The sequence below is a fragment of the Megalops cyprinoides genome, chromosome 9 (assembly GCF_013368585.1).
Source record: "Megalops cyprinoides isolate fMegCyp1 chromosome 9, fMegCyp1.pri, whole genome shotgun sequence".
Classification (NCBI taxonomy): domain Eukaryota; kingdom Metazoa; phylum Chordata; class Actinopteri; order Elopiformes; family Megalopidae; genus Megalops; species Megalops cyprinoides.
The window spans coordinates 15,335,648-15,358,157 of record NC_050591.1 but is presented as its reverse complement, the minus strand read 5'-3'; the positions used below and the strand labels follow the sequence as shown (position 1 = coordinate 15,358,157).

Genomic DNA, 22,510 nt, shown 5'->3' with positions numbered 1-22,510 from the left:
TTAAATAAACATCACGCCAGACAACAGTGCTAATATAAATCCATAAAAACATATTGCCTAACAATTACCCTAGGAGTGACATGCCTACATCGTAAATGCCAAACATAGCAATGATCTATAAAAGCAACACGACAATAAATAACAGTGTTTGCATGGTGTCAAACAGTGATACAATGATCCAGATTATGGGTAGGTTTAGACGCCACCTGTGGTCCTCACTGCTCACTGCGTAAACTTTACTGTTTTCAGCGTAGGCAGCGTGTTATGTAGCAGTAAGAGGGCTGGCTTGTGGGGCTGTAGGGGCGCGGGTTTGAAGCCCACAGAGGACGCTGGTCCGTCGCCCCTGAGAAAGGTCATTCACACTGTGTGCTCCTTTGAAATAAAACCGCACAGGCCGTGCAGAATCTCTCAGAGGAAGTGGAGCAGATGAGGAAGACCTTGAGCATGTGTCTGTCTCTCTCTCTCTCTCGCTCTCTCTCTCACATCTCTGTTTCATCGCCCGTGCTGCGCTTTGATCTCAGTCAGCGTCTGCTGTGTCTCGCAGATGCGCAGATGCGGCTGCCGGGGGCCGGGAAGCGGACGTCTGCGCTTCGCCTCGTGTCGCAGCTCTCCGGCGACAGACGGGCCATTGTTCGCACGGCGGGCCCTTCCACGCTCGAGGCCCAGTGCTAACGAGGGCGAAGTTAACCAATTAATTGGCATTAACGACTGCCCTGAGCCCCCCGTAACATCATGCTGCGCTCCCTGTTCAAACACGGCCCCATACCAGGTGGATACAAGAATCTATCAAAGCCAAAATCTGTGAGGAAAGAACACTTTGAAACCAATAAATATCAGCGAGCCAAAGAACTAGGTCACAGTGTTTGTGCTGTCATTTCGGTTTAATTAGGGCATGTGTGCTCAGACTTTGAAACTGCTTAGCTTAAGGTGTAAGCAGGCGCAGTCAGACAGTCACATGATGGGGTGGTCAGGTGATATCCCTGAAAAAAAAAAAACAACAACAAAAAACAAAAGAACATGGAAACACGTTTTGCCTCCTTGGAGCGCACTCTCTGGCAGCCCAGAGCAGTGTTCCTGTGTGTCAATGGACTGCACTCCAGGCCTAAGGTGTGTGTGGGTGGGTGTGGATATGTATGTGCGAGTAGATTGCAGTTACAAATCTATCAAACCAAGCCTGAGGGAGTGTATGTGTGAGAGGTGGGAGAGACTTATACAGAACATGAGTATTTATAACAGACGGTGAGAATAACAAATGGTTTTTGCGTGAGGTTTTCAGGTTTATGTATGTGTATAAGTGAGACAGACCTAAGTTGTCTGTATGTGTGCATCTGTTCGTGTGTGAGATGTGAGTCTGTGCCGTATTTTGTGCTGGCTGACTTTCCCCGCTCTGTGATAGGATGGCGACCTGCATTCCTTCTAAATGAGCAGTGCAGAAGAGAGCGGTGGGTTGGAGGGGGTTGGGGAGTGAAAGGCCTCATTGTCTGTGTGGATGTGGGGCACTGTGCACGCGTAAATCATTCATGTCCTCCACAGCTCACTGGCCCTGGCCTTGCTGTGGAAACCGAGCCCGTGTCTGCTTGCCGGCCGTGCCTCCGGGAGGATCCTGGCTGATGCGTGACGTCCAGGGTTTAATCCGTGTTTCCACAATGTCGCTACAACATTACAGTGGGAGCTGAGGGTGTTAGCTTGTGCCATGCTCTGCAATGCACCAGTCAGAGCTGGAGATGTTTCGGCCCACACACTCGTACTACATGCATTACTCTTGTGACATTGCTGTAATGTTGGGGTTTTAGCGTTGTGAAATCTAAAAGACTGAATCTTGACTCGATTTTTCTGGGGTTTGTTTTTAATGGACTTTCAGAGATGAAGCAACAGGTCTGTCAAGATGCCAAGAGATCTTACTATGTGACTGGGGAGGCCATTTCTTTCCTTTGCTGATGCCCTTCATTCTGGAATAAGAAGAGAGAAAGGAGGACAGAACAAAGGCAGGGGGTCGAAAGGGGGGCTCCCTGTCCACGGCCATACCTGCTCTTGCCTACATAGCCGAGGTGCCTTATTCTGATGTTGTAGTCTTGGTCCTGTTTCACACCAGGCACCCCCATCAGCATACCCCATCCATTTTTTCTGAACTACTGGTCCAGGGTCAGTGCTTTGAGACTGAGTTGGGCTACACCTGCTGCCTTAGTGTGTGCTTGCAAAGGGACCATGCTGCACAGGGGAGTCTGGGCAGTGCAGGCCTGTGATTGGACAGATTTGTCAGGAGGGTTGCTGTGCTGGGACTATCTCATGTTTATCATTAGCTCCTTGGCTTGAGGGGCCGCACTGCAGATTGGCAGGTACAGTAATCTGGAAATGGTGGTTGGTTTTATTTGTGTAACATGCTGTGTATATGGTCATAAATGCTCTAAAATAATATTTGTATAACTCACAATATATGCACACATAAATGAGCCGTGTGTTTTTGCTGGCTGCGGGTGGGCCCGGCAGGGTTGGGCGTGTACACGCGGCCTCTCGTGCGGACCGGCTTCGCAGACTGTGTTGGCGTTCACCATAGGACAGGTGCCAGATGCTCCTGTTGTCCCTCTGAATCATAACAGGATGTTTGAATCAGAAGAGGCTCAGCGATGCGTTGCTTTGCGCTGTGGTGTTTGTGTTGGGCAGCCTTCTATTTAATATCATCCTTTAACATACTTTTGTTGGAGCTGTTCAGGTGAAGTGCCCCCCCTCAATATTAAACCCTGTGCCCTACCCGCCACTCTACACTGCCACTTGCACTTCGACCACATTGTGCTGGGTTCAAGAAAAAACACACAACATATATTACAACACAGAGAATGAAGAGCATATGGACCCTGAGAAAAGCATAGAAAAATCTGTTTAGACCACTGTTGCCTGGTACATTGAGAGAACATTACGTGTCTTTTGGGAACCCCCATTCAAGCCACATGTGGTTTTCAGGTGTCAGAACAAGCACATCTGGTCATTGACACTGAATGCTAAGGGATTGGTCACAATGCCAGCTGGAGGAGGGGCACTGCTGTTGTGATTTGACAGAACTGGTAAGGCTGTAGTTGGACAGAGCTGTGCTTACTGTGCTTTGCTTGAAATGTAATCAAGTTTAGTTGATATGTGAAAAGTGAAAGGGTCTCGGTGGGAGATTTGTTGGGTGAGGGCGGGTTGGAGCTCATTTTATGAGAGTAACATGCCCTCCCCAAGGCTGCGTATAAACAAATAAAACCCACATTGACAAAAGATCACATTCTGTTATAGTCAGCAGTGCCCACAATGTTGCCACACAGATTTTTCCATTCCATGCAGTCGTCCACTTTGGAGTGATTTCTTTTATCTTGCCTGGTAATTTGTACTGTGCCAGGATAGGAATCCCTCAGTAGCTTTGCAGGTGAACCAAAGCACCCAGCCCTGAAATCACATGTGCTACACAATTCTGGTATGGAAATGCACTGTGACAATGGTGGCTTTCATGAACAAATCTTTAGTCATTCCTGGTCCAATGATAGATAAAACCTGAACCCTTAGTGATTATAGATCTGTAGCATTAACATCTCTGATCATGAACCTATTTGAAAAATTGATAAAATCTCTATGTCAGTGGCTGGCATAGGACTTGACCTACTCCAATTTGTTTATTGCGCCTCAAGATGAGTGGACAATGCAAAATTATTCTTTCTCAGCACCATCAACAAACATCTAAAGAACAAAAACTCACCAGTTAGGCTCCATTCTTTTTGCTGCTATCTCATCTGCCTTTAATACTGTGCAGCCCCATAACCTGGCTCACAAGCTACAGCACATCTTCAAACTACCACACCAGTTTATTCTATGGATTCCTATGGACTTCAGATGACTGCTGAAGTAACCATGCCAACCACTATCTCATTAAATTTGCTGATGACACAGTCCTACTGTCACTGCCGTCAGGTCAGGATACAGGCCATGGACTATCTGACTGCTGACTGACTGCTTTTGTAACATGGTGGGACAATTCATGTCTTTCATTGAATGTCTCCGAAACCACGATTGTGGATATATGGAGTTCAAACTGCATCTACCGCACTGAACAGCCACCATTACCCACTACAAATATTTAGCTTTGACAATTAACTGACCTTCTCAGAAAACACAGAGACAATAAACAAGAAATGTCAGCAATGCCCACATTTCCTTGGAAAACTCAGTTTACTCAATGTCACCAAAAAAATCTCGACCACCTTTTTAACAGCACATTCATTGAATCTGACCTGACATTCTCCTTGATTTGCTGGGTCAAATCCCTAAATTTTCCTTCTCAGAATTGTCAGCTCCTGCTACAAAATCACCACAGAGATGCCTTACTCTCCTCTATGAGAAGCAAATTATCAGTAAAGCCAGCTTAATGCTGGATAACAAACCCATATCTTCAACAGTGCCTTTAAATGGTCATAATCATTGCCCTCAGTTTGCTTTCCACTGGAACCTAGACATCTTAGTACTCCTACATATTGTCTCTACTGCACTTAATAAAAAAACCTAGTCCCCTTGCATCATACTGTCACAGTATGTGTTTGTATTGTGTGTGTGTGTGTGGGGGGGGGGGGGGGGGTGTTTAATGTGATATCTTTATATGGTACTGTCTTTGCTTATGTGTTGAGGACTTACAGGTAACATTGCCTTCTTGCTCTAGTGGGGATAAACAAAGTCATATTGCATTGTGTCACATGTGAACTCTGGTTTGAGAGGCATCCAGTTTTGTTGCATTCTTATACATATACTTACCACATACATACATTTAATTATGCATTCTGTTTGTGGGCACATGATATTGTTATGAATGACTTGTGTCATATCAAAGTGTTGTCCTGGAGCTGTCCCACAGGAAGGGGGGATGGCGGAAGTGTAGGTTAAAAGAGGAGTTACCACTTCTGCTTCTTTATAAGCTATTCTACAGGGGCAATGAGTCATGTGGTTGGGTGAAGGCTTCTGTAAAACCACCTGGGTCTGGTCTATGACATTCTGGCCATATAGCAACAGTCACACTCATGCCTCTACTAGCTCTTCAACTGTATGGGGACATGTTCTAGAGAGCAATCAAAACAAATGGGTCAAGGGCACTCACATATCCGGTCCATTTTCCACCTGTCTCTTTAGCCCTGCTCAAAGTCCTGTTCTCTGAAATGAAATGTCATCCCTGTTGCTCAGGACGTGGGTCAAAGTCGAAACCTTATCTTTTGTTGTCACGTTTAGCGCGCCTATAAAAAGGGTGCCGTGGTGGTGGCTGGCTTGCGCACGCGCTCTGGGCGGCACTGACTGGTGCGCGCTGTGATTTCCCGCTCAACGCTTTCCCTCGCCCCCGTGTTGGGACGGGCATTTCGAGGGCCTGTGGTGCATCTGTGTGGCGCGGTTCCCGGTCCAGATGAATCATGGGAAATCCTGGCCTGTTGGGTTGGGTGTTCTCTCCGCGGCAGCTGTGCCGAATTACCGAGGGTGTTTACGGCCCGCGCATGCTCGACGAGACTGACGCAGCGGTGACTCATTCAGGATACGCGGAGGCTGTGAAGGAGGCCTCTTCATAATTCATAGGATTCATATGGAGACCCAAAGGCTGGAAGAGCAGGTGGGAAACTCAATACCTGGCAACCCTGGAGCAGCCTTGGAGACGCCACGCGCTCGGCCAGCGCCTGTCAATGACAATTTACTGATCTGCCTGCTCCTGTTTTTTTTAATAATAGTACTGATGGACTTACAGACAGACAGAGAGGTAGATGGATGCATTGGTACAGATTGCCAGACAGGCAATCAGATACATGCACAGGCACTAATGGTACACAGATGACAGATAGACACACACACACACATACACGCACACATACATATGTAAAGATATATGAACAGACAGATAGAGCCCTTATTGACCTGTTCATGATCAGAGGAGTTTTTAACATTGTACAACTCAAACTATGCTGTGATGGGGATTTGTAGATTTAGGCCTAACTTATTTCATATTAAAATATGCTGATGTCCTACATGGCTTTAAGCTTTGGCATATTCCCCATACTGAGTGCAGCTGGGAAGCTGACTAGCGTGACAGCTGGAGAGCAAAGTGAAAGCTCTGATTTGCAGCAGGGTAGATTTCCTGGAGCGCCAGGCAAACAGCGGTGATCGTATCGTGCCGTGACAGCGCGGGCGCTGAGCTGATTTGCCTGAGGTGTGCAGGTTCTTAAAACCGGTCTCCTTAAACTTGGAGGGACACATAGAGGTGATAACGCCCTTTCCTGCCCGCCCACTCCCAGTCATTTTACCACCTCCAGCTTACAGGGAGTGGAGGGCCTGCAGCAGCATGCGCTCCAGTGTAGTAAGGACAGGTGTGGTGGCTGGTTTGGTGTCATGTGTACAGCGACTTGCTCTGTTGAAAGAGGTTCGCCATGGAGAAAAAGGGGTGGCTGTGCTGGGCGAGGGGAGAGTGCAGGCTGGGCTGTGTTCGGTCATAGAATAGGATGGAATGTGTTTGGTAAGGGGGGAATGCCGGCTGGGCAGTACTGAGCCAGAGAATAATGGACTGCATGGTTTTGGATAAGGGATGTAGGGTAGATCCAATACTGAGCCAGAAAATAACAGACTGCATGGTTTTGGGTAAGGGATGTAGGGTAGATCCAATACTGAGCCAGAAAATAACAGACTGCATGGTTTTGGGTAAGGGATGTAGGGTAGATCCACTCTGGGCAGTAGCATCAGTGTTGAACATAAGAGGCATGCGTTGAACAGTAGCAGCAGCAGCGGCGCAGGGTGTGGGGTGTGTGTTGTTTGGCAGGGTCCCATCCTGGCCCATGGCCTTCAGCTCTGTGTTTCTTTGTTTCTCGTCTCCCTACATCGGGGCTTTGAGGCCTGGAGTGTGGGATAGGGGGGCAGGCCAGATATCTTTTCCTGGCTGTGAGGCCATCAGAGGAGGGGAAGCTGGATTGCAGAGGGGGCGGGACCTTGTGGAAAGAAACTAAGCTGTTTGCATGGGTAGGGAGAGGGACATCTCTCCATTTGTCTGTCCACCTGGCTGTCTGAGCAGTCCGGCGCCCACCACAGTACCATAGCACAGAACTGGAGCAGTTTGCAGATTCCTCTTCCTTTTAACGGGTTACCACGTGCAACCTGTGTGCTTACTGCAGTCATACCTTAGCCCTTACAGTCACCATGGCTACAGAGACAAGAATAGTCCTTTAAAAAACCTTGAAATGTCAATTAGCAGCCCTTACTGATGTGTGTGCACTGTTAAGATCTGGTGCAGTTGTCTTCCGACCATGTCTGAACGGTGGCTATTCAGGTGCTTGTGCAATTGTCTAGGAGCATATTGATCAATTTCCGACCTGAGACAATGCATACCAGCTCTGATTTCACCAAACCAGTGACCTCAGTCGAGGTAATTGGGACCTGAGCCGGAATGAAAATTGGCTCCCCCTGCTGGCCCGGAGGGCCGTGCAGATCTGTGTCACAGACAAGCGGAAAAACCTTTGTCGCTAGCAATAACATGTCAATGCCGTCCGTCCCTGGCTCCGCCCAGCTTATTGTAGGGAGCGGCAGCCGCTGAATAGAAGGGTATAAAGTATTCAGGATGCACGGAGACTGAGACGACAGGGCACTGCTGCGTCTGCTTTTGACTGACGTTATCATAAAGGCGCAGTGTTTTTGACCCCCGGGGGGGGAGACGGGTCAGGTTTCTCTCACAGCGGAGTGCGGTATGTAACACTACACTGCTACCCGGTGCCATACCCCGCGCTCTGCTCTGAATGTCTGGCCTGCCTAGCTCTAATGGGCACTGGGCCATCTCCATGCAGCCAGCCATAATTTATGGGCCTGTTACTACACAATTTCACTCATTCAGTTGAACCACGATGTCGTATTATCCTTGGGTGCCCTTAACTTTGCCTTTTGAAATTGAAGAGGAATTACATGTTCTTTTCGCATTTATATCTGTGACTTCTGAATTCCTGGTAATGTCCTGATTATCTACGAATAGGCAAAAATGCAATACTCTGCTTTCTGAAAAGCTGTACTTATTGCTTAAGTTCCATTCCTTGAACTTAATGGCAAAGTGCCGCAGCAGCTTGACTGAATATCGCCAGTGTCTCTTTAATGTTCAGACTGATGACTGCTTCCACACAGGAACATCAGACTTTCCCTGATGTGGTTCTTTTATATATTTACTGGCATGTTTACTGAGGTGTCTGAATGAATAACGATCACCCATTGCCCCTTCATGCTCAATGACACATGTGTTGGTAAGGCTGAGTTCACCCAGAGTGGGCTTTTAATGTGTTTTTAACTGTGTGTATGGGCGGTGGCAGAGAACACACCAGCTATTCTCTGTAAAGAAGACTTTAAGCCTCCCCCCCTTCTCCTGGCCTGGCCTGTTTAATACCCCTCCTAACCCTGTCCTCCCCCACCCCCACGCTGCCACCTACACCCCTCGCCCTGCAGCTGCTGGGAGGGCCAGAACAGAAACCCCCCTTGCTGCTCAAGCAAGACGCTTGAGTAAGTGGCAAGGATGCACGGGTTCCCCTGAGGGTACATCTGGACAGGATCAAGGCCCTCCAGCCTGCCAGCTCCCTGCTAGTCGTACAAACGGTTATTCAAAACCGTCAGCTGTCCTCAAATTGCTATTCACTCTTATACAAACTCATTCAAACTGTCTGCTAAATGACAAAAAAAATTGATTTAATTTTGTTTAGCAGAAGTACTTCTCTAGAATGACTTAGATAGCAGTTTTTACTTTATCCGTTTATAGGGCTATATTTACTGGGACAAATCAGGTCAAGTGCCTTGCCCAAGGATACAGCAGCAGTGGCACACCAGGGAATCCAAGCAGAAACCTTTGTTTGCTCCCTACCGCTGTGCCACACTGCTGTACTCAAAGGACAGCTACAATAAAAGTAAACTGAAGGGGAGGCAGGGTGGCTTAGAGCAACCCTACCATGAAGTTGTTGAAAAGCCGCTGCCCCTTCAAAAAACTGGTGCACCTAATATCCAGCAATGGCTAACGTTCAGTGATGTTGTGGTGACATGACAGCTTTGCCGCTGCCATACAGCACTGCTCTCAGAAAGAGAAGACTTTGATGCCAAGGCTGTGACACTCTCTAACCTCTTTCTCTCTTGTCTCTGTATTGCAGTTCCCAGAGTGTGGTTTCTACGGGATTTATGACAAGATCCTGCTGTTTAAACATGACACAACCACCAACAACATCCTGCAGCTGGTGAAGGGCACCTCAGACATCCAGGAGGGTGACCTCATCGAGGTGGTCCTGTCAGGTGCGCGTCCGCCTTCTTCCTTCTCCTCCTCCTCCTCCTCCTCCTCAACTAAGGGTCTGCAGGTTGTTGTCTCCCTCTTCTTCCTCTCTCTTCCTCTCTCTCAGTCTTGGAGGGGCTCCATGGGCAGATTAGGTGGTCGGTGGGTGTCGTAGGCCAAAGAACACTGGGAAGTTTCTTTGTGTTCTTTGTGTTATGCCAGACCAACAATGCACAGTACTTTCAAAAACAATTTGCCGAGGGCATGCCACACCAGTTTGCACCTTGCATCACCTTTTGGCTGACATCAAACACAGAACATGTTTGACTGGGTGACATCAATGGGGGCAAGAGGAACAGGAAATGCACTGCAGACTGTAATGGATGTGCCTGTGCATGTACGTTTCTTTAGTACTTCTTCTCCACAGACCTGGTCACACCTGCTTGACACCTATCAATCTGTGGGTCTGTGTGTTAATGTGCGTGTGAAAGGAAGAGAGAAAGGGAAAGGCAGACAGGCAAAATGATACACAGACAAACCAAGTGACAGAGAGACGAATAAACAAACTGAAAGACAAAATCACAAGCCCACAGACAGAGAGACCGAGAGAAAGAGCGAGCTTCCTCAATCAAAGTGCTGGAGCATGATGGGGAGGAACCTCATTTGCATATGCAAATCAGCCAGGTGGCTTGCATTGTGGAGAGAGTACAGTAGGTTTTTGAGTGCGCTGTCAGAGAGGGAAAAGAGGAATAGAAAGAGAATGCTGAAAGAGGGAGCTAGAGGCAGAGGAGAGGAAGGAGAGCGAGAGAAGGACGGAGAGACTTTCAGAAAACTTCAACCCTAATCTTACAACAATCTTTTTCCCATCTAATTCCCATCAATGCTTCTTTCTTCATTTAAATCTGCAAAAACAAATGTTATTTTGATGAAGAATGAGAATCACCACAATTACCCGTGAATTGAATGAGTGGTTCGAGTCATTAGTTTGCAGATCAATGAGTGAATTGACTTGCTGTATTGAGCCTATTTTTCTCCTTTTGTGTGCTTGCTCTCTTCTGCCTGCCCATGTGGGCTCGACTGACAGCGCTCGAATGATCAATGACTGACTGATTCCCATTTCTTTGTCCACGTCACTAACAGCGGCCGCCACCTTCGAGGATTTCCAGATACGGCCCCACGCCCTGAACGTCCACTCGTACCGCGCCCCTGCCTTCTGTGACCACTGCGGGGAGATGCTGTTCGGCCTGGTGAGGCAGGGCCTCAAGTGTGACGGTGAGGAACGTCCGTCTGTCTGTCCGTCTGTCTGTCCCTCTGTATTCGCCTCCCGCCCTGTCTGCCCCTACAAAAAGTAGTCGTGTTAACAGCTTGTGGGTCTGACCGATTCTTCTATTATTACAGGAACACATTGAAATTAAACATACTGATACCGATACCAGTGATACTCATATTAATAATATTAATTTGGGTGCATGATGATTTTTTCTCCTGCAAGCGAAAATAGCGTGTGCGAAAATAGTTTATTTACTCTACTTCCTTTTTTTAGTCACGAACTAAACATGCACATAAAGTACCACCAATCAAGACTGTTTTGTTCGTTTGGAACTTTTGAATCATGACTGAGGGTGGTTGAGATGAGGTCCCCCACCCCTCTCTGAGAGGTATCTGAGGTGCTTGAAAGAGGTCAAAAGGTGCTTTATACACTCAATTAATTATGATTGTTATAAATATATTTATAATAAATATTATAAATATCGTCATTGTTTAGGAGAGCAAAGATTTGCACTTCATTACTTCAATTTTGTGTTCACTTAATTGTAACATCTAAGAGAAATGGATGGAGTGATGATATATCCAGCTGTTCTCAAGTGATGTATATGCCCATATGTTTGTGACTGTAATTAACGGATGAATTCAGACAGAATTCTAAACTGCCGGATAACCCTGGAGTCCCTGAGGACCAGGTATGCCAACCCGTCCCTTGTGTGTGTCAAATTTCCATGGCCTCTTTGTCTCCCCCTGCAGGCTGTGGGCTGAACTACCACAAGCGCTGTGCCTTCAGCATCCCCAACAACTGCAGCGGTGCACGCAAGCGCCGTCTCTCCACCACCTCGCTGACCAGCAGCCAATCGCAGCGCCTGTCCACCACTGAGTCCCTCAGCAGCATCAGCACCACCCAGGACGAGTCCGCCGGGCTAGTGCGGTCGCACACACAGATGGTACAGAGAGAGTCCTTCATCTAAAGAGGGGGTTTGGGATGGGCAGTCTCGGTTTTGTGGCCACACTTTGTTTCAGCAAATGAACACGCTGTGTGATTACTGCAGACAAACCATGACAAAACATTATGTATTAGCTTGAAAGACAGGCTAATGAAATAACAACTGTCTACAATCCTTTGGAAAGCTTACATGAATTTATTGAGTCCACTTTAAGCTCATTTTAAGCAGTCATGATGTTTGAAGCATTAAGAAATGATCCGTGATCCTGACTCATTTCTGCATTGAATGCTGACTGGCTTCGATAGCATCTTAATGACTTCAAAACCAGCCATTGTGGCCAGAATAAACTGAGAATTGAGTACTATAGAGTCAAGTCTTCTGTCCAGATTTGCTAATGATGAGTCCAGACACCTCTTTTGTGGGTAACTCCTCCCCCGTTTAGAGATGTCTGACTCTCTATCTCTCTCTCTCGGCTCCCCTGCCCCCAGCCCCGGACCCCCAGCGAGGCACGGCGCTTCTACACCGGACGTCCCGTCCACCTGGATAAGATCCTCATCCACAAGGTGAAGGTGCCCCACACCTTCGCCATCCACTCCTATACGCGCCCCACTGTCTGCCAGTACTGCAAAAGGCTGCTGAGGGGCCTCTTTCGCCAGGGCCTGCAGTGCAAGGGTATGTCTGTGGCTCCGGGGGGAGGGCAGGGGGTGCCCTGTCAGAGGTCAGAGGTCAGAGGTTAGCGCACAGAAGTCCTATGCCATACGCTGATCTCTGTACTGAGCTAAACAGCCATTATAACTGTTTAGTGTGCACCCTTATACAGCACATATCCTTATACAGCTTATACTCACATGGCACGCATCATCTGGATATTTACTGAAGCAATAAATGCTTAAACAGCAGTGACCAAACCTGGGATTCAAACCCCTCTGGTCGTGTTTAGTTCCTTGACAATTCATCTTTAAATCATCAGCACTTAGGAGAGATCTTTGGTCAGCTAATTAATTTGTGTGATTAATTCATCTATGCGCTGAGGTATGGTCCTGATAGGTCAATTATATGGCTCTCAAGCAGAACCGAAAAACCAAAGCCTCCAGATGGAGTGGGTTAGGTCTGATGGATGCAGTGGTTATGTGGGTTAACACTGCACTGCCACTCTGTGGAAAACAGTATATGTTCAATACTGCATCTAGGGGATATTAACGGAAATATTTTATGTGTTTTTGTTCCATTTTTTCCTCTGCCTGTGCAGACTGCAAGTTCAACTGTCACAAGCGCTGTGCGTACAAAGTGCCTAATGACTGTCTTGGAGAGACCATTGAAGGTAAAGGGTGGAGAAAATATTCCTATAGGCATGTGTGTGTGTCCTCGCTTTCCTAATGTGAGTCGGTATGTTTGTTTGCATACCCTCTGCATATCAGTGTATATCAGACGTGTGTGTGTGTGTGTGTGTGTGTGAGAGAGAGAGTGTGTGTTTGTGTATGCAGTGGGATAGTGTGTTTGGGATAGTGTGTGGTGCGGGATGGTGTATGTGTGTGTACGTGTGCATGTGTATTTGTGTGTGAGTTTAGAATACATTGCACATTGATTGTGACCCCCCGCTCTCAGATATAATGAGCCCCAGTGTGGATCAGGAGGTGCCCATGGACTACAGCAGCGAGTTCGGCGACTCTGACAAATCGTCCCTCATGGATGACTCAGATGACACTGATGCCTGCAGCATCCCCGGCTCCTTCTCCCCAAACACCTTCCCTGACAGCAGCCAGGACGGCACCAGCGGGGACCAGAGGTTAGGCCTACACACTCACACACCACAGCGGGGACCAGAGGTTAGGCCTACACACTCACACACCACAGCAGGGACCAGAGGTTAGGTCTACACACTCACACACCACACACATAAACATGCACACATCCACACACATACTCACAAACACACACCCACAAACACGCATACGTATGCACATGTGTGCATACACACACACACACACACACACACACACACACACACACATACACACTCACACACAGATTCGCAAACACATGCATACACACACACACTATCCTGACTTTGTGTGTGTCCCTCTCTCCCCAGCTCCATGGGCTACATCCCCCTGATGCGAGTGGTGCAGTCGGTCAGACAGACCACACGCCGCTCCAGCACCGCCATCAAGGAGGGCTGGATGGTGCACTACAGCAACAAGGACACGCTGGTAACCCTTCAGACAGTACACTGTTTACACCAATACACCATCACACACGCTCCTTCTATCTTCCCCAGTCACTCCGCAACATCAAGGACACACTGGTAATGCTTAGTGTTCATACCTGTATACTGGCACTCTGTCACGCTACACTGAATTTACAGTAACACGCAGCTGCATGTATCTCAAATGTGGAAGAATGTACCATCACTTCCTTGTGGTAATTATTCAGGATTACATGTTCGAAATGTTTCAAAGACTATTTTCTCTTCGTTATGGTTCTCTTCCTCATAGCGCTCTCAGTTTCTGCTCGCAGAATATTTCCCCTCTACTAAGCTGTCCTGGTGATCTCCGTTCTCTGCCCAAGGGATAGTGAGGCTTCGTGAACCCCAAACTGTGTGGAGCTGTTTATGAATGACGTGCTGATTTTGTTCAATTACTTTATCAGTCTGTGGAGCCCAAAGTCTGTTGTTTTGTGCGGACAAATTGACGATTGACAGTGCGCCATAGTTCTACCCACTGTGGGGTTCACGAACGGTCAATCTCCCAGCGCTGCTGTTTTCTATTCAGTCTGTCTTCCTAACTCTCTGTCCTTTCTTGTTTCCTGTCTCCTCTCTCTTTCCTCCTCCTGCTTCCAGCTAATCCTCCACCTTGCTCCTCTTCTCCAATCCTTTGGGACAGTGATCTTTCTGAACCTACACCACCCCTTGACCCTTGAGCCCTGACCTCTCCCCTCCCACCCCCCCCCCCCTCCCACAGAGGAAGAGACACTACTGGCGCCTGGACTGTAAGTGCATCATCCTCTTCCAGAACGACACCACCAACAAGTACTACAAGGTAAGCCCCACCCTGCCTGACTTTGGTGTTTTACAGTACCCAGTTTTCCTTGATCTGTGACAAGTTTGTACATTTGGCTAATCACATTACCTACAGGTGTGATTTTTGCCCTGGATTAGATGTAGTCAGAATATACAGTAGGAATTACCCCATACATATTTGTTTGATTCTACCTTACATGGTTAGCCTTACAGGAGATCAATTTAAATAATCCCATAGAAAAGCATTGGGGTAAAGGTGAATGTTGTGGTTATATAGTACTCCTTTTGAGATCATATGTGCTTGTAATATTGATTTTTAAGTTTCAATCCATTTGTTTCTACTGCTCTGGTCCTTATGTTTGTCATATATTGTTGTAAATTTGTCTGGGATTAACAATGTGTCCTTTGCCCCTCCCCTCCCCAGGAAATCCCCCTATCGGAGATCTTGGAGGTGCGTCCTGCCGAAGACTTCACTCTCGTCCAGCCCGGAGCCAGTCCCCACTGCTTCGAGATCGTCACTGGCACCATGCGCTATTTCGTGGGGGAGGACCACCAACCCTGCCCTACACCTGACCCAGCCCCGCTGCCCTCCTCCTCCACCTCCCCGGACCTCCTCGCCTCCTCCACACCCAGTAGCATTGCACCGAATAGCGGGGTGGGACGGGAAGTGGCCAAGGCCTGGGAGAGCGCCATTCGCCAGGCCCTCATGCCAGTCATTTTCCAGGATGCGCCCACCACAGAGGGACACACCCCCCACAGTAAGATGTCCTTGGCTTCCCGTACAAAAAATAATATACTGAGCATATGTTTTCTATCAATTAATGTATTGAAAATATGAAATTATTGCTGTTTTGGTAAATCACAATTTATTTCTGCTTTGTATTCATGTATTACAAGTGTCTTTTAAATATATTCTTAGACTATTATTTCTCAATATATTACAATATATTTCATTTTAATATGGGTTTGACACTCACAAAAACAAACCATAGATATATTTTTTTCCCCTCGACTGTAAGCCGTCCCCCTGGTATTGTAGTCTGAGCACTGTGCTTCATGTGTGTTCATGAGTGTGGGTATCCCCAGCTCACTCCTCTCATGCTGCTTTAGACTCCACCGATTCCCCGTATGTCTTTGCTGTGATCCACAGGGCAGGCATCAGTGAGCATTTCCGTCTCTAACAGTCAGATCCAGGAGAACGTGGTGAGTGCATGACTTCTGAACTCTGCCAATGTCAGAACATGTAAAACCACCCATATGAGCACAGGAAGAGTTGTCTCTGAGTTGATGCTGAAGATGATGGTGATGGTGATGGTGATGGTGACGGTGACGATGATGTGTGCTGCAGGACATTGGCATGGTGTATCAGATCTTTGCTGATGAGGTCTTGGGCTCTGGACAGTTTGGAGTTGTGTATGGAGGTGAGTTGCATTATCTCTGTTGGCATGGATTAATAAGTGTCATGTTTTAAAACAGCCATGTAAATTAAGCCTATATAAATACAGAGCTTCATAATGTATTGTGCTATTATTAATGTCCTTTTCCCCTCTCCATCCCTCTCTTCTCCTCCTTCCCACTAATCCTGTCTCTTTTTTCCCTCCATCACTCTCTCGTCTGTCTCTCCCTTCATCCCTCTGTCCTTTCAGGGAAGCACAGGAAGACGGGGCGGGACGTGGCTGTGAAGGTGATTGACAAGCTGCGCTTCCCCACCAAGCAGGAGAGCCAGCTGAGGAACGAGGTTGCAATTCTGCAGGTAACCAGCAGGGGGAGGGACAAGCACAGCGTGGTGTCAGTGATTAACTGTACAGAGCTGCTAGTCCATGAAACCTGCTGCATTCAAACCGACCAGTCAATGGTGCCAAAATAAATAATTTTAAAATAATCAAAAGTTGTTAGTCATATTCCAATGGCTAAAATAAACTGAATATAAGGAAAAATTCTCTTGGGGTGACACCTATCAATACCATAACATTTCAGTCTTACATCCATACATTTATCCATGGTGACTTACATTGCTTACAATTTTTACATGTTATTCGTTATTGCAGCTGGATATTTACTGAGGCAATTTGGGTTAAATATCTTTCCCAGTTGTACCACAGAAGTGGAACACTTGGGTTTTGAAGCAGCAACCTCTCAGTGACAAAGTCTGCTTGTTGCCACTGCACCACACTGACACTACCGCTAGCCTGTGCGGATGGAGCCTCTTCCCTCCCTTTGTAACCCTCACTGTCCCCTCTCTGCTCTCTGTGCTGGTCGCAGAGTCTGCGTCACCTGGGCATAGTGAACCTGGAGTGCATGTTCGAGACGCCGGAGAAGGTGTTTGTGGTGATGGAGAAGCTGCACGGGGACATGCTGGAGATGATCCTGTCCAGCGAGAAGGGGAGGCTGCCAGAGCGGCTCACCAAGTTCCTCATAACGCAGGTCAGCGAGTGGCCCGTACACCTGGCACAGAGCGTGTGTGTATATGCGTGTGTGTGTATGTGTGTGCGCACTGGTATCTGTTGGTGGGCATGTCTGTACGCATGTCTGTACGCACGTAATTGTGACTTGGTACCTGCGTGTGTGTGCGTGTGTGTGTGTTTATGAGTGTGTGTGTGTGTGTGTGTGTGTGTGTGTATGTGTGTACTCATCACAGTGCTTGTGGCCCAGGGTCTAAAGTTGCATAGTCACTGAGTCTGTGTCTCCCTTTCCTCCGAAGCACGTCCCTGTGTGTCTCCATACGTCCCATCCAGTTAGACTGTCTGTAGTGCTGATTGCCTGACTCCCCCCCTTTAGATCCTGGCAGCCCTGCGCCACCTGCACTTCAAGAACATCGTCCACTGCGACCTGAAGCCTGAGAACGTGCTGCTAGCCTCCGCTGACCCCTTCCCTCAGGTACCACGCGCACACCGGCACAAACCGGTTTGCGCCAGTAAACTCCTGCACTGCACCTGAGCCTTGCGGGCTCTCAGCCTTGCCAAGAGAGTGGGAGGAAAGGAGTGAGTGATACAGGAGGAGAGGGAGGGGGAGGAAGCAGATTACGGAGACAAAGAAAAGAAGGACAGAGAGAATGTTTTTCTTTTTATGCCTGTGTTTTACCACTCATTTGTCTATAATGGTATTTTTTACATTTTCCCAAAGTGTAAAAAGAGTGTTACTCCTCACCCTGATAACTGCTGCAGTGAACCTTTGAAGTAAAGCCTTTGGCTGGGAATGACTTAGAGAAAGAATGGCAGTAAGACATGATGGTATTTGAAGGCCCCACACGTCCCCCTTCTGCATCACAGGTGAAGCTGTGTGATTTCGGCTTCGCCCGCATCATCGGGGAGAAGTCGTTCCGGCGCTCGGTGGTGGGAACACCGGCCTACCTGGCCCCCGAGGTGCTGCGGAACCAGGGCTACAACCGCTCGCTGGACATGTGGTCCGTGGGCGTCATCATGTATGTCAGCCTGAGCGGCACCTTCCCCTTCAACGAGGACGAGGACATCAACGACCAGATCCAGAATGCGGCCTTCATGTACCCACCCAACCCCTGGAAGCACATCTCTCCTGATGGTACCTGCATACACAGACACACACACTACACACACACACAATGCGAACACACAAGCTCGCACTCACACATGTACACACATAACACAAATTTGCACGCATGTGCGCACACGCATGCATGCACGCACACTACATTATATTTTGATTTATTTTTTTGGTCTTGACGGAAGACTGCCACCTACCGGCTCTCCAGCAACACCTTCTTCAGTTTCCCATCCAAGCACTGGCCCTGTCCGGCCATCCTTACCTGTGGAGAAGTTGCGGAAGAAGACTACAAATGGATTAGGCACTGACAAGGAAAAAAACACATGCAGAAATACCGATAGCTCATAGTCAGGCATCAACAAATGTACATGGAGTTACAAGATGTGTTTTTACTGGCTCTGTGACAGGGCTGTATCACTCACCTGTTTGTCTGTGCCTCCGCCCCTCACAGCCATTGACCTGATCAATAACCTGCTGCAGGTGAAGATGAGGAAACGCTTCAGCGTGGACAAGAGCCTCAGCCACACCTACCTGCAGGTACACTGAATAACACTCACACGCGCGCGGGCACTCAGAATTATACATGGACTCTTGTACACACAGACGCACACAATTCCACACGCGGACTCACGCATACATGAACGCTGAGAAATAACACACACACACACATACACACATACACGCATGCACAATTCCACATACACACTCACACATATATGGACACCCAGAAACACACACGCACACACACACACACACACACACACATGCTCACGTAGACAAAAGTGTGCCTGCATGCCAAAACACACACCCCCATCCCCTCGCATTGTCATTTAACAGACACACACAAGCCCTTTAGCCTTACTTAAATTTAGGACCTGCATTTTTTTTTTTTTTTTTTGTAATCACCAACACTTAAATTGTGATTGTATTCTGGTCTTCTGATGATATTCGTCAAGTCCCTTCATGAGGAAGCGTACAGCTTTGACCCTGCATTGATTTCTGAGGTGTTCTGCATTGTTGGTCCCTGTAATTGTTTCAGATGAGACATCATCAGTAGTCCACAGCTGCAGATACAGGATGCTCTCAATTATCATCGTTTAGGTTTAGGAGGTTAAGTACTGTCAAAGCTTTCTCAGCGCAAATACAAAATGAGATGCAGTGAAGGATACCTTGAAGGATACTGAAATCTAAGAGATCCACTAGAAATCATATTCAGAACTGAAGTTAGCCCAGGTGCAAGTTTTTTCCATACTATGGTAGGTGAAACACTGAATTAAAAATAATTGTTTATCATAAAGGTAGTTTGGCATTTCAGAGTTCATTTCTACTATAATAAAAAGACTGTTGTTTTAATAATCATTTAAATTCAGAAATGCTTAATTTAACCATGCTGTTAAGGGAAAAGCACATGCTCATAAGTGCACACTGAAAAACATAAGCCCTATTCATAATATCATCCATCTTTAAGATGTTAAGGTCCACTGTGGTCTCTGAGGTCTCTGTGGCAGTCAACGTGTTCTCTGGTATCCTGACCAAATTCTAAATTATGCTGTTTTTCTCTGGTCTTCCAATAATCCGTTAAGTTATATTACACTTTTTCATTTAGCTCTTATCCAGAGTGGCTTTCAATGTTTAATACAAAGTGCATTTAACAAACCAGCATGAAATGAAATGAAATGTAAACACTCCAAGATTAATAAACCAAATTCCCTTCCTCTCCACCTCAGCTGATTGTCCTGAGTGTTCTAGCACAAAATGGCCCCGCTCACCTGCTCTTCCTGTCTCTCCTCCCTCTGTTTCATTCCCTCCGTCCGTCTCCCAGGACTACCAGACATGGCTGGACCTGCGGGAGCTGGAGACCAAGCTGTGCGAGCGCTACATCACGCACGAGAGCGACGACAACCGCTGGCAGCAGTTCGCCCAGGAGCACTCTCTGCCTTACCCAGCCCACCTGGTGCCGCCGCCGGCCGCCTCCGACGACGAGGACGCCTATGATGACTCCGACATGCAGGGCCTGACGGAGCGCGTCAGCATCCTCTGACCCGGGGATCAGACGAACGGCGATGGACGAACGGGGGAGGGGGGGAGCGGGGGGAGGCGCGGAGGGAGAGAGGGAGGAGACGCAGCCACTGGCTGCTCAAAGATCTTTAGCCATAACCTGTAGCCTGAGCAGCCCGCAGAGTTAAGTCTGTCCCCCCTGCCCTCCGTCGAGGTGATTTCAGTCTAGTCTGCCCTGTCTCACTTACGTTAACTTAGCTCCATGACCTTTGACCCCCGGAGCAGGGAAAATGCTCCGTTCCACAAAACCTCACAGGAGAAAAAGCCTTCCTGTGGGCCAGTTTTGGATCTGATGTGGTGTTAGGAGTGGGATGAGAGGGCAGTAGTGTGGGCCCGTGGTCAGTATCAAGCTGAAGAACTGTAGTGCTCTGCAGGTGAACTCCAAGCCAGCACTCACCAATACACCCACCTCATCCTCAGTGCTGTTCACCTAGCAGTATATGCACCTGCTGTTATGAAGGAAGACAGACACAAGACAAAGGGCATAATGGGATAGCTAGATCAATCTATCTTTGCATTCCCTACTTACACACGTAAAGGACAGTATATAAATGGCATTTTCTTTGATGGATATTGTGGACAGTGACTGTCTGTAGATGATCCATATAGGTCAGAGTGAATCCCTGCTGGAACTGGAGCTTCCTCGGTAAAGACAGGTATTAGATCTCCTGACGTCATCAAGTACATCACAAATAATTGGCCAATTTTCTCCCACCAGCAGCTATATCTAACAGAGAACCCAACAGGAAGATTGCAGCAGGTTTAACTTTTTTATTGGTGTCTCTTTTTTGACGGTGCTGATGTTGCTGACACTGCTGAGACGAAATACTGAGACGCCTTTTATTAACTGCTGAGGTCTTTGTGAAAGCATGACCTGAACAGTTTAGCTCAAATTCCTCCTCAAATCTGGAAGGGACGTTTCCCACAGGGTCTGTTAACTGGCCATGGTTTGCCATCTGGTATTAAAGGTGGAAAGACAGAATCCAGTTTGAGAAGGCAAACACCAATGCAGCCTGGTTTTACCTAATTTGACATCTCCTCAGTTCACTCTTCTACAAACACTCACTGCCCCTCACCTTCCCCATACAAGGAAGTGGTTTAGGGCTATTGCCGGATATTTATCACTGGGCAATCTATTTATTTTTTATTCTCTCATTTACTTTCTGCAGCAAATCATGCATCTTCTGATGTGTTTAACAGATATTGAGTTTTTCATAAAAAAGAAGAAATTGACATAGGTAAATGGCTTGCACTCCACTGTCCAGGCCTGATGAAGGCAACAGAGTTTTTATTGAGCCATACAGTCACTTAGAATGACTTCAGGGCAATGTAAGCTGGAGGGTTTTTAGTGTGTTGGGAATGGATTGCTATTGTCCTCCTGAACAGCAGAGGGTGGTGTGGCACCTATAACAGACATGTTGCTCTATTGTAGCTAGAAGGAGAACATCTAATGAACTTCACACCTGATTGGGAGAGGATTTGAGCAACTTAGGTTCCTAGAAATATGGATTATTAATATGAATCTAACATGTCAACAAATTGCCTGTCCTTGTAAAATAGGTTGCATAGTACATAGCTATGGAAGACTATTTTGTATATGTAACGCATATGTGTATGTAGTGTATGTTTGGGGAATGTATGACTGTATGTAAGATCCCAGCATGCAAATACAGTATCATGATCTACAAATGATGATCTCTGTCTCTCTGTTGACTCATTTTAAGGTATTCCTGTGACCAGTAAAAATACATGAAAATGACTGAAAACAAATTCATTCGTGGTAATTTATGACCATGTGAATCAGTTTTATCATGCAACTCATCAGCTAATCTTTGCTGGTGGGAGTGCCTTTAACATCTTTAACTGATGTGAGAAGACTTAGTCATATTTGTACTCATAGTTATTAGTCATACCTTACTTACACTAATTCCAGTGGTTATACTATTGTAAGCACAGTGGTCCTAAGGAAGTTCTTGGATGCAGTCCGCGTCATGAAGTTCGATTTCCTGGGCCTTTTCAGACTACGATTCCTCAACTCCAATTTTGTTCTCTTGGCTGTAGAAGGCGTATTTAAAGAGGAAGAAAGCATGGAAATTGTGCGCCACAATGAAAAGCTATTGATCGCTTTGCTTAGAGAGGCGGAGAAAGAGCAGTTTTCACTCCCTCCCTGATCGATGGAATATACTGAGGCCTTTACCTGGTCATGTAACTCAAAGTAGCATTTGTTCCAAAGTCAATACATAAATAAGTGGTCCATGAAAAGGAGACCACTGTGTGTGCGTGTGTGTGAGTGAGTGTGTGAGCGTGTGCGGTTTTGCGTGTGTTTTGTGTGCAAGAGCTTTCATGTTCAACCTGCCATTTTTAGGCTTTGAACTGAATGTTTACCCTCTTACAATTACCATTTGTTTTGGCCCAGAATGCTAAGATCCA

At 47.1% G+C, this 22,510-nt stretch overlaps 1 protein-coding gene across 2 annotated transcripts in view; it reads left to right on the top strand.

Annotated features, from left to right (window-relative positions):
- The window catches only part of prkd2 (protein kinase D2), a 37,453-nt gene extending 15,680 nt beyond the window's left edge, over positions 1 to 21,773 (top strand). Inside the window, exons 1-18 of one of the 2 annotated variants that reach the window (XM_036536359.1) lie at positions 5,295 to 5,611; positions 9,153 to 9,291; positions 10,409 to 10,540; positions 11,291 to 11,484; positions 11,973 to 12,156; positions 12,734 to 12,805; positions 13,090 to 13,270; positions 13,577 to 13,694; positions 14,445 to 14,522; positions 14,928 to 15,261; positions 15,654 to 15,706; positions 15,852 to 15,924; positions 16,150 to 16,256; positions 16,766 to 16,927; positions 17,282 to 17,380; positions 17,773 to 18,040; positions 18,474 to 18,559; positions 19,845 to 21,773. In XM_036536359.1, coding sequence (XP_036392252.1) covers positions 5,585 to 5,611; positions 9,153 to 9,291; positions 10,409 to 10,540; positions 11,291 to 11,484; positions 11,973 to 12,156; positions 12,734 to 12,805; positions 13,090 to 13,270; positions 13,577 to 13,694; positions 14,445 to 14,522; positions 14,928 to 15,261; positions 15,654 to 15,706; positions 15,852 to 15,924; positions 16,150 to 16,256; positions 16,766 to 16,927; positions 17,282 to 17,380; positions 17,773 to 18,040; positions 18,474 to 18,559; positions 19,845 to 20,063 — 2,526 coding nt within the window. In that variant the 5' untranslated portion in view covers positions 5,295 to 5,584 and the 3' untranslated portion in view covers positions 20,064 to 21,773. Of the gene's footprint in view, positions 1 to 5,294; positions 5,612 to 9,152; positions 9,292 to 10,408; positions 10,541 to 11,290; positions 11,485 to 11,972; positions 12,157 to 12,733; positions 12,806 to 13,089; positions 13,271 to 13,576; positions 13,695 to 14,444; positions 14,523 to 14,927; positions 15,262 to 15,653; positions 15,707 to 15,851; positions 15,925 to 16,149; positions 16,257 to 16,765; positions 16,928 to 17,281; positions 17,381 to 17,772; positions 18,041 to 18,473; positions 18,560 to 19,844 lie in introns of those variants that run through there. The other variant, XM_036536358.1, reaches the window with a different exon arrangement.
- Positions 21,774 to 22,510: the final 737 nt, after the last annotated feature.